This window comes from Cloeon dipterum, chromosome 1 (genome assembly GCF_949628265.1).
Source record: "Cloeon dipterum chromosome 1, ieCloDipt1.1, whole genome shotgun sequence".
NCBI classification, from domain to species: Eukaryota; Metazoa; Arthropoda; class Insecta; order Ephemeroptera; family Baetidae; genus Cloeon; species Cloeon dipterum.
Window position 1 is genome coordinate 16836713 of NC_088786.1, and position 11792 is coordinate 16848504.

At 37.7% G+C, this 11792-nt stretch overlaps 1 protein-coding gene across 2 annotated transcripts; it reads left to right on the forward strand.

Moving 5' to 3' along the window:
* On the forward strand, positions 1–11040 carry LOC135947911 (protein yellow-like). 2 transcript variants are annotated; one of them, XM_065496894.1, is made up of 5 exons: positions 1–214; positions 7385–7876; positions 9268–9548; positions 9599–9847; positions 10194–11040. In XM_065496894.1, exons 2-5 carry the CDS (start codon positions 7391–7393, stop codon positions 10486–10488), a joined length of 1311 nt encoding a protein of 436 aa, XP_065352966.1. In that variant the 5' UTR covers positions 1–214; positions 7385–7390; the 3' UTR covers positions 10489–11040. The 2 variants fall into 2 exon arrangements, with proteins under 2 accessions (XP_065352966.1, XP_065352968.1); XM_065496896.1 differs by having other exon boundaries at positions 1–210.
* The last annotated feature ends 752 nt before the right edge of the window (positions 11041–11792 follow it).

The following is an 11792-nucleotide window of genomic DNA, read 5'->3' on the forward strand; positions in this document are numbered from 1 at the left end:
CGTTGAACTTGATATAAAGTGTACCGAGGCGAAAAAGCTCCATTTGGCTCACAGTGTGTGCACGTGTTTGGTGCTGCGAAGACGAGTTGTTGCTCTTTTGCGAATATCAACACGCAAGAGCGAAAATAAAGGCCGCGGGCGCTTTATTCCCTCGCCAGATAGTATTCTTTGATGTGCCCATAAAAGAAGACGACGCCGCGTCTTCCTCACGTATGTATGAATGTGACAAACAATAACAACTTGGCACCATTACGACGGTTATTTTCGCAACTTGTTAATGAAAAGCTATTGCAAAGTTTTTGGCCCGTGATATAATTTTGAGAACGTGTTGATGAGCGCGCTAAAAGCGCACAGACTGGTTCAAAATTATATACAATTCGATGATTTGTGAAAACAATATCCTTTTGCACTGCGGCAGAAAATGATATTATGTTCTAGACTAAAAATACCGCAGACAAACCAGATGGTATATATTGTAGCAGAAAAATTATCTGAATAATATTGAAGAATCCTAGCAAGGTCCTTTTCCACAATGAATTGAAATGCCGGACACATTACTTGAAGCTATAGCAACGTCTTTATTGTCTGCTAGTTTTGGCTTCTACTTGTAGCACTATTTCATGAGCATAAACCTTTTACAGAACATTAATAAATTCAAAATTAAAATTTTCACAAAAATTAATTAATGAAGTAAATTATAAAACATACATGTTGTAATCAAATTAACATAAACTCAGATGATTAAATATCTCCTTTCATGAGCGAGCAGTTCTGTGAGTTTCTGTTCATGAAATTAGGGATCAGGGCAGAGGTCCAAAATAATAGAGCGTAATGAGGACCTGGTTAGCTTTGAGGAAAATTCAACTTGAAGTGTTTTTTTACATTTTCATTCAAGGTTAAAAATTGATACTTGAGGCTGTTTTCGTTTAATCATTATGACTATATTTGCGCTTGCTTTACATATATGATGGATGCGTATTTTTTTTATTTAACTGTAAAGGACCTGAATTTTTTTATTTATTAGCTGGGAAAATTAAAAATATCTCATTAATGGTCGAAAACAATGTTTTCAAACTTTCTGAGCTAACTTCAAGATCATGTGCCATATGTAGCTCCATTGAAGCTCTTGGAAAAGGCATATTCACTTTTACTTTCATGCAAGCTATAGTTTTCTAGGAATAAAAAACGGTTCAAAAACATTTTGGCCAACATGTGAAAAAGGAAATTTGATGAGCTTCACACATTCAGTTTTTTTCTCTATAAAGTAATTATTGAAAACTTACAAAGGCCAGAACAGACACTTAAGGGAAAATTTAAGTTTTTATCAAATTAAAAAATGACCCACCAGTCGATTTGTCTCATTGAACATTGAGCATTGAGTACGAACTAAATTTCGTCCAAACTGATTTTTTAAACCGACTTTAATCCATGAAAGCTTACGTAAACGAATTCAATAATTTTAAAACTAAGGAGTAATACACACACATAATTAATCTTTAAATTTAAGAATACAATAATGTCATCAACGCCAAAAACTAGATCGTTTATTTTTAATTTGAAATATTTTAACATATTTCACAAAGTAGAGATTGAAAAAGTTATATGCCACAACGTTCGGTGAGCGACTCATTTTGACCGAAATTTCTCTCGCTCCCTTTTCTACGCGGTGTCATCGGTGAGTGCGCGAGAGCAATTAATTTTTCACGTGTGCCTGAGGCAGCCGCGCGCGCGGATTTGGTGATCGCAAGCAAGTGAGCAGCCTAATTACATCAGCGTTTATACTGCGAGTCTTTGTTGTCAGCGCGCGTGGCTGCTCATCTCTGCACTGCGTTTCGGGTCGAAAGTGCCTCTGCGTGAAAAAAAGCGAAATTCGTTCCTGGTAAACGGTGCAGCGACACAACCGCAGAGAGCACTTCTGATTTTTAGAGATCAATAAAGACGACTTTTTATTGTTGCATTTCGCTCACTGTTTTACAATCCCAGTTTTTCAGCCACAACCGCAATGAGCAAAACAAACTAAATGAAACTGAACGGTGGCGTGTGCTGATTGTTATCATTTTTTTGCACAACGTGCTCGCTTCGCTCCATTTAGTTTTATGCAAATTTTTATAGTTTTTGCTTAACAATTTGCATAGTGCCGCGATAATTGAATTCGAAACGAGCTTTTTATGTTAAATATATAGAGAAGGTACCGTATAATAGCAAACTCATGACGCGGTAGGTTAATTAAATCCTTGAATATTGTTTTAACCAAAAATAGCGATTTTCAGAAGAGAAAATTACCAAATAGTTCAAAATTGATACAAAATTACAATATTTGCTCGATTTAGATGCAATTTGCTTCATAGACAGTGTTTGATTTGGAAAATAATTGTTGGGTCATATTTATGATTCCGAGAGGAAATTCGAATATTCTCTAAAATGTGTGACTGAGCTTTGATGTGTTTTAAGAAACAAAGAGCTGATTAAAATTCCTATTTTTCCTCATGTTGACCAATATTTTCTTAATTTCCAAAAGATAATTAATTTGAAATCTGAAAAATATGTAAGTGTCCTTATCAGATCATTCTTTTAACTTCTGCTAATCAGCAAATCCCGTGAGCCAAGCTCATCGGTTCCCAATTGGCAAATAACACCGCGGAGAGCAACTAACAATGGGCTCGAATGGCTGCAGAATCGTGGCGTTCACAGTGGCGAATCCTCCCAGCCCCTTGAGCTATTTGAGCAAACTAACCTACCTTTTGCCATCTCTGAAATTCGGCAGCCAGAAATTCTCTAATATCTCTTATTGCTTTGAAACTGCTAGCCTAAAACCAACAGGCCGGTTTTAATTGTAGTCATCATCAAGATTTCGTATAGTTGAAATTAATTTCTAACAAGTATGTAGTAAAAGCAGTGTGTACGTGGTGTTGTATATAGCTACAAATGATTCGATTCAAAACTGTTGTGCTATACCGCGTACAGCATAATTTCATAAGACCCATTCTCATTTCCCTCTCATTATTATTCAACTTGCCGCGTGCAACTCGGATACTCGTCCAGCTTACGCCATTGTAAACTCCTGCTCATTGTAATAGAACGCCCACCGACGCACATATGTTTATTCGAATCAAAAACCTGATCAATTTCAGCAGAGAAAGTAGAGTTGTCCGCCGCGTTCAGTGAAGTGCGCGTTTCCAACACCGTATTCATGTCACATTTTGTGATATTTCGTTCGCTATTGCAAATCGTCTCATTTGGTGAGCTGGAAACTCGATTCTGCATTTCAAAAGCTGCCAGTTCCGAGATGCGAGAGCACGTGCGCGTGATAATTGGTTTCGTTTGATCGACTCGGAATGATATTCATCTCGTGCGCCGCGCATCTTCTCTCTCGCAATGCAAGAAATGATATGCAGGAGACATTTCACGCTCTCAAGGCTGCAATCAACTGCATTTTGCACGCCAGCAAAACTCTGCAATCAGATTGCTGCTTTGCAGCATTTTCACGCAATTATACCTTCTTTTGCGATATTCGTTGAAAACATTGCGAAAAACATTTCGCATTGCAAAGATATGGGTTGAGAAATACTTTTGGCAATGTGTTTGATGAAACTGACAAGGAAACCCGGCATATTGAAAGTGTTTTTTGCATCATTCATTAAATTAGCGAAATTAAAAGAAATAATGACCAATAAAAAGTTCCTATCTGGCATCATAGGTGAGCTGTGGAGGCAAACCTTTTAGAATGGAGATCTATGAAGATATCCACGTTAATTATTAAGAAATAGTCAATTTTTGTTCAAATCGTTGTGAAATTTTGTATACAGAATCATTGATGAGACGAATCGATCAGTTTATTATTTTGTAATTTAAACTATTTTTGGATTTTTAACCATTTTTTACGCTAGCTCAGTAACTAGCTGGGGATAACAGATTGAAATAATTTCAAAAAGTGCTTCAAGTATTTTTTAAAGATATAATTTGCCATCTGAAAAAATTAAACATGAATACTGTATTTTTCGTATATTTAGCTGGAATACATACAAATACTAGCTAAAATTGTTAAACGTATTTAAAAAACGTAAATGTTTTTTGACCGCAACTATTAACGATTGGGAGGTTCCATTAAATATAAATATTTTGATTTTTAAAAGGTTGAAGATTAACTCATTATAACCATTATTCCAAAAATTATAAAATTTTTTAGTAAAATGAGTTGATAAATAAATTTTCTCAAATTACAATTTTAATGAAAACACCACTTTTGTTTATATTGTTAATAATAATTTAATATTTTTTAATATTAATATCCATATAAATTTGGTAAACATTGAAAATGTAACTTTTAATTCTTCATTTTAATATTAAAAAATACATTACAATTTGCATTGCTAATTTTAACCCTGTTTAAAAAAATCCTGTCTCTATTTTCATCTGTCCATGTCGTTTCATTATTTTATATAATTGTATTCTATTTAAAGTAAAATAAACAAGTAAATTATATTATTGTTTAAAGAGAACCGTCTGGTGTCATACCACCAAGCACGGAAAATATACGCATCACCAAACTTAAATTCATCAAAGCAAAGTTAGACGAGCATAATTTAAGTGAGGTCCGTCTGACTGCTATGGGCTACGTTGACAAAGGGTTTACGAGAGGAAACATGTGCTCGCAGTTTGCGAAGCTGTTGCCGGAAGCACAGCGAAATTTCCAGGCACCGCGGTTTGCTGTTTGTTTGTGATTCCGGCGTTTTGCTATAAAAACATGAAACGACCCTCCCTCTGTCCCCTTTTTTGTTACATTTACACCCAAACGTGCATTGTTGGTTGCCATCGCATGCTTCCAATTATTTTATTCATGCAGAGGTTGAAATAAAGTGTACAGCACTTGCTCTGCTAATAAATTTTAAAAAAATTAATAAATAAAAATTGTAGAAGATGGTAATTTTTTACTTCATTTTCTGAATTATTATTAAATCTGAATAAAATCGTAGCGAAAAAACACCATAATTTCCGAATTAAATGTGCGCTACCCTTAATCTAGCTGGCTTAACTTGTTTGGAGGGTTCTTTGCGCTTCTCTGTGCGAGCAGTCTCGAATGAGAAACACGGAATGTCATGTTCATGCCGCTTGTATTAAGCAAACACGCAGCGTCTCTTGGTCCGACTCAACGGCGTGGAAACAAAGCCAAATTAATATCACTTAAGCCACCGAGCAAAAACGTTGACACAATGAGATGCAGCTAGGGGAGGACAAAAGCGAAAGATTTGCTGCTGAGAAGACATCTCGCGGCGGCAAAAAGTTGCCGAGGAAGGAAAAACGCGCAGCCGGCGGACATTCAAGTTCAGAGTTGAGTTTAACTCTCGTTATTCAGCACTGATTTTCGTCTGGCGCAGAATTTCCTCTAGCCGCGGTCGGGTCACACTTGTTTGCATTTAATCAGTTGCGCCAGTGTTTGCAGTAATAGCACTGGGAACGAACGAAATTGCTGTTTCCCTAGGTTGCTATGTTCCGTTTTAAGGAAATTTAACTCTCCCAAAAGTTCAGGAAGGTAAAATTCTAGAATGATAACAGCGCGTTCTCAAACTTTTCGTATATTAAATAATAATCATTACAACATTAAAGATTTCATGCAATTTTCCCCTAAAATCAATGTCAAATTAAAAAAAGTGCAGGTCTAAACCTGACAATAAGATATGTACAGATATTTTACCAACTTATTTTAATTGAAATTCTAAACATGAAAATGACCAATTTTGGCCATTAAAAAATTAAAGATTTTATTTTAGGGTGAGACTTTTTAAAGTAACTTCAACCTCCTTTGCTGCTAAAATTGTGGACAAAATAACTTTTTACATCTGAAAACGCCATGCCCCAATGTTGATGAATCCAGTGCAAAATATTAAAAAATAAGCATTTAGTTTCTAAATTGTTATTTTGAAATTAATGAAAATCCAAGTACCTGAAACGAGAGCTTCTTTGGTAAATATTCAAAATTAATCAGGGCACAAGTGTTTTTACCTTTACCTCGAGATTATCATTCACACTCTGTTAATCTTGCCGCTTGGATGAAAGTGCTGTCGACACGAAGGTCTGATTGTTTTGTCCGCGACGGGAAATTCGACGCACAGATGCATCTCACTCACGATGCAAGGGCGTCCCGCAGTTTTTATCGCACTCGAGAAAGTCTTAATACTTTGCATCACACCTAGAACCAACTCCATACGAAACTCGAATCAAAGAGATAAACACGTTCGTGAAAGGATGGTTGCGATCTCAGGTCACGACCTGGCGAGAGCAGAGATGAACTCACCTTTACCGGTTCACTTTCCTTCTCTCGTTAGCGGTGGTTTGTGTTAAAATCAATTCGATGCGAGCACGATCTTTGAGAGCTCGTAAAAGGCAAAGGTTGGTTTGCTCTGCGAATTTTGTAATTGAAATCGACGCTAATAGTTGCAATTCACGCAGCCATCACGTTCGTAATGATCACTTCATTTGCTGAAATTCCGACGGGAAAATTGGTTTCGAGACTACATAAATTATAGTGTGCAATAAAAGTTAAAAAAAGAGAAGCTATGAATTTTACAGGACTCGATAGTTAGAGCAAAAAATTATTCAAGTTAGGGAAATGTAAAAACTGCTGTCTGAGCAAAATTAAAAGCAAAAATGGCTGAATTTATTATAATTAAAATGTATTTGAATACATTTTCAAAGACTTTTTAGCAGATTTGTAGTATAGGATGAATTAATAATATGGGTAAATTTGTTTGTGGTAAACTCAATGGAGGAATGCGGCTTCAGTGAAGACACACTGGCAACCACATGCTCTTTCCTGTTTTTAACTTCAACTGTGTTGAACGTGTTTAATAGCTGGTTTTTCTTAATAGAACTTTTGAAGAACTCTGAGCCTATTACCATGCGGGTTAATGAACGGGATGAAACCAAGAAATCAACCAAACTATGAACAAGCAGACAATTTCTTCCTCTTTAACGAGTGTATCTCAAATTACGCCAATTTTGCAATGTGCAAATATGCAAATATGCGCCACTCTTTTTACCAGTAGAAATTTGAACCCCAAAAAGGTCATATTTTGCTCCAAACAATGAAAGAGAGTATAAAAAAACCAACTTAATTTCAATACATCAATTTTTTTGTGAAATGTACCAAAGTAACAGCATTTTTTCTGAAATTTCATCAAATGGAAATTTAAACTGTCTTAACAGGTCTAAATATTTTTTTAACCAAAGTAAGGACAGTACTCTCACATTGCGAAAAACTCTGTTGACTGAAAAACTGCGATCAAAACTATTTTTGCAATAAGGGGCTAAAAATTCCTCAAAAATGAAACCGTGAGAAAAATATCCACTTTCAATTAACTATTTAAATTCTTTTTATTTATTACAGACTAAAATGCAACAAAGGCTCTTATTACTGGTGGTGGTGACCCTGCTGCCGTGCACCCTTTCTGCCCTGACGCGGCTGAAGGAACATTACTCATGGAAGCAGGTGGACTTCACGTGGCCGACGAAGGCGCTGAAGGAGCGGGCCATCCAGTCGGGCATGTTCCAGCCTGAGAACGTCCTTCCTCTTGGCTTGGAGGCCGGCACCGACCGCCTCGTGATCACCCTGCCCAGGTGGAAGCCCGGCCTACCCGCCACCCTGGCCACCGTGCCCAGGAACAGCAATGAAAGGGCGCCACTGCTCAGGCCTTACCCCAACTGGATCTGGCACCACCCCGGCAACTGCGACGGACTCATTTCCGTCTTCAGGGTCAACCTGGACACGTGCAATCGCCTCTGGGTATTGGACTCTGGGGCCGTCGACGCCGGCATTGGCGTCAAGCAGCAGTGTCCTCCTAAACTCTTGGTCTTTGACTTCAACACCGACAATTTGCTGGTGAGATAACAAACTGTTTTTCAATTTTTGGACAGAATTCTTGAAATGATTTTAAGTTTCTAAATTAAAAACTCTCATTTTCAGTGATTGTTTGAGGTGAATGATTCATTAATTTTTTTTAAAAACATTTTTGGAGTGTTGAAAATTATTTTATAAATAAAAAAAATTATATGAAGTTTTACCACCAGCATATTGCACCCTTAAATTAAATTTTCCGGAACATCTGTAACTGTGGTATATATTTTCTCCTCTAAAATTTAGGAAACCCTTTAAGAATAATTCCCTTACCTGGTACACACAAGTCTGGAAATTAATTTTCGCTGTAGAGAACTGTCTGTTAAGTGCGTTGGTGATTTGGAGCAAGCCTTGAAAGAGCGAGTTTTCATCTGTCGTCGAAAATTCCATTACATAACCATTCACTCGATGATTTTTATCAATACAAGCCGGAGGAATATTAATATTCAATTTAATTTTAAAGCATATATTCTGCATAGCAATAAAGTTCCAATCTGTAGTTTGTTTATTTTTTATTGGTTTTCCGATGCATTAATATGTATGAAACGTGAAAAAATCTGCATTTAAAAAATATGTGAATGGTGATTCACTTATTCAGAGAAATGAATAGTTCTTCATAGAGTTTCTAATCCAGTCGTGCTGAAAACAATCTAGATCTATGGCTGTATCGCATTTAATATTCATTGTCTATGAGACTCGTGCGCTCGGGTGGATTCCGTGAAATTGTTTTCTCCCCCGAGCGTGCGTCGTAAGCTGCTCTATCTAACAAAAGTGAGCAGCCAACTTAAGCCTGCGAGATTATGCAACGCGCTAAACTCCAGTGCGAAACGAGTTGCGACTACACAGCTCGACTTCGCCAAACAAAGGTCATAATATAGAAGAAAGAAAGGAACGAGAGCTTTATTTATTTCTTGTGGAACGCGCACTCATTTACCATCTGAGAATTGTAAAGTTTAACTTTTTGGTTGTTAAAAAGTTCATATCCTTCTCAAAGAAATACATCATGGAGCAGTTTTAACAAGCTCCAAGCCGGGTTTTCTTGAGGAAAGGAACACTCGTCTTATTCACTAATGATAATAATTAATGCCTATATTTAAACTAAGACGTTTCGACAATCGATCAACCAGGGCTGAACTGGGTTCAAAATTTTCAGCGGGCGCTTAGATAGGGGCCGGCGGGCTCCTGAGGGGCGCACCTTTATAGAGAGTAGATTTTTGGGGGGAGTTTAGGAGTGTAAATATTTTGGACGGAAAAATTTAAATTTCACCTTTAACTCGTAAGAGGTTCAATTTGTGCTTCTTGATTCACTATAATTTATTTTTTATTATTTTGATGATTTCCCATCAAAAGGTGAAAATTAAATCGTGTTTCCACAGGTGAAGTACGTGCTGCCAGACGACCAGGTGAAAGATGGCTCTTTTTTCACAAACATCGTCGTCGACCTGGTCAACAACGACTGCGGCCTGGATGCCTACGCCTACATGTCGGACGTGTGGCGCTTCGGCTTGGTGATTTACGACCTGAAAACCAACACCTCGCGCAGAATCGAGCATGAGTATTTCTACCCTGACCCCATGGCCACCAAGTTCAACGTCAACGGCCTGCAGTTCCGCTGGCCCGATGGCATCTTTGGACTTGCCCTCTCTCCCGCAAGCAGGTAAAAACTTTTTTTGGTTTTAGAATTCTAAATTTAATGCCTGCCGCCAGGTTCACCAACGAAAAGACCCTTTACTTCCACCCGATGGCAAGTTTCCGCGAGTTCGCCGTCTCCACGGAGGTTCTGAGGAATTCTTCCGCCAATGGAGACGAAATCGCCGACATGTTCCACGCGTTCGACCCTCGCGGAACGGCGAACGAACACAGCTCAGCCGAGGCGATGTCCGCAAACGGGGTGTTGTTCTACAACCTGGTCAGTCGCAACGCCGTTGGCTGCTGGAACTCCCGCCTCCCATACAAGTGAGTGAAAATAACGACAAAATTGTAGTGTTTTTTATAGTTTTTGATTCAAGTCAATAATTTGTCGAAGGAAAGTTTCACTAGATCCACGAATCCGTAATTTAAAAATAAAATTTTTAATAAATTTAAGTTGCCATTTTTTCTTGAAAATGTGTATTGATTTCAACAATTTATTTTTAAAATGTACTTTGAGAAAAACGACTTGTAGTATTTGAGTTTTAATTTTTCTGAGATAATTATTATAAAATCAATCTTTTATTGTGGGAATTTAAAAATTGTTTGCGGGTTGCATAGCCTGCAAGTGAATTTTTAAATATGGATTTACCGGGAAATTGGGACATTTCAGGCCTGAGTATCAGGGTATCGTGGACAGCGACAACGAAGCGCTCGTCTTCCCCAACGACATGCGAATTGACAAGAGCCAAAACCTGTGGGTGCTTAGCAACCGATTACCTCAGTTTATATACCAAGGACTCAACACCAGCGACGTCAATTTCCGGGTGCTCACCGGCTCTGTGATGGACCTGGTCAGAGACGGCGTGTGCGATCCGCGCACCATGCCGGAGGTCAAGAAAAATAAGGTCAGCCTGCTCAGGGGACTCTTCGCCGCGCAGTTCGGTTGCAACCTCATCGGCAGCTAGAAGAAAGAATTTTTTCCGCCAGTGTATATATGTTAATAATTTAAAAAGAGTGCCAATGCACTCAGATCAACTTTTTTAAGAGCATGACTAAGGTTCTGCGTTTTAGTTTTTTTAAATAGTTTTTTTATGATTATTGAGGGAAAAAATTGTAACAATATTGCAATACAATTAATTATTAAAAGTAAAGATGTTCTTCAAAATAATTTATCTAATTTTTGTTTGTTACTTGGATAAGATCAGTAAAAAAGACAAAAAAATGTTTTACAATCAATACAGGGGTATTATGGTAATATTAATTGAAATATCCATTCAAGAAAAAAATGTTTTTTACTAAAATAGTTTATTTAGGCATGTGCTTAAATTGCTTAAAAGCCCACATTTTGTGCTCATTTAATGCTAATTACGTTGTAACGTGTAACAATAATTGTACAAAAAAATCAAACGCGCAGCCCTACTCATGATAAATTCATCTCTTCATAATCAAAAGTAGCATCCCATGTAGAGTAATTTTTGATAAAGCTGAAAAATAAAAAGTGTATTTTCGGAACAATATTATATAGTGTTCTTTTCATCAGGATGGTGGAGCACAAAATAGGTTTGTGTGCCACGTGACAGGAGAAGTTCCTATATTTTCTTTCCTTTTAGTATCATGTCATCCGGAAATTGAAATGCCAGGAAGAGACAACAGCAGAAAGTGCGAATCTTCAAAACACACACGCATCTCGGCATCGATCGGGGCCAATCTCTCCTTGCTCGTAATAACTCATTCGCTCGCACAAAAGAGAGGTAAATGCACGTCAGCAACGAGCCGATCAAGATTTATTTCGCACACGAAAACGGCCGGCAGGCAAGACGACGCAATCATCGCATTCATCATCCCTCGCGCCTGATGCTCAGGGGTTGCGTGTTCGAGCTGTCCGCCCAATAACTGCGGCCGAGTGTTTGATGAGCAGTCGCGCCGCCGACATGACAAACGACCCGAGATATCTCTTGCTGTGTCCTAGATTAGCACAAAAGTAGCCTCCGACCCTGCTCTATCTTCTTACATTAAGGCATAAATTCGATAAACCCACCCCTTGGGGGGCAAGTTGCTAGGAGAATCAATCTGGGTCAAATGTGAAATGGATACATAGCACAAACTATGATTCGCGTTGCAATAGTAAGACATAAATTTTTAAAAATATTTTATGGTTTCCGAGAATTGCGAATGAAAAATAATAAAAACAAATGACTCGTGAATTGGGATGTGCAAAAATGATAGAATTTTGCTCAAAATAGTCAATTATTTTAATCCATTTTATTGT

Excerpts from the sequence above, each read along its gene's own strand:
- LOC135947911 (XM_065496894.1), top strand. The coding sequence starts at position 7,391 with ATGCAACAAAGGCTCTTATTACTGGTGGTGGTGACCCTGCTGCCGTGC. Across the intron at positions 9,549-9,598 it reads GCCCTCTCTCCCGCAAGCAG|GTTCACCAACGAAAAGACCC; the intron begins GTAAAAACTTTT and ends GCCTGCCGCCAG. Across the intron at positions 9,848-10,193 it reads AACTCCCGCCTCCCATACAA|GCCTGAGTATCAGGGTATCG; the intron begins GTGAGTGAAAAT and ends GGGACATTTCAG.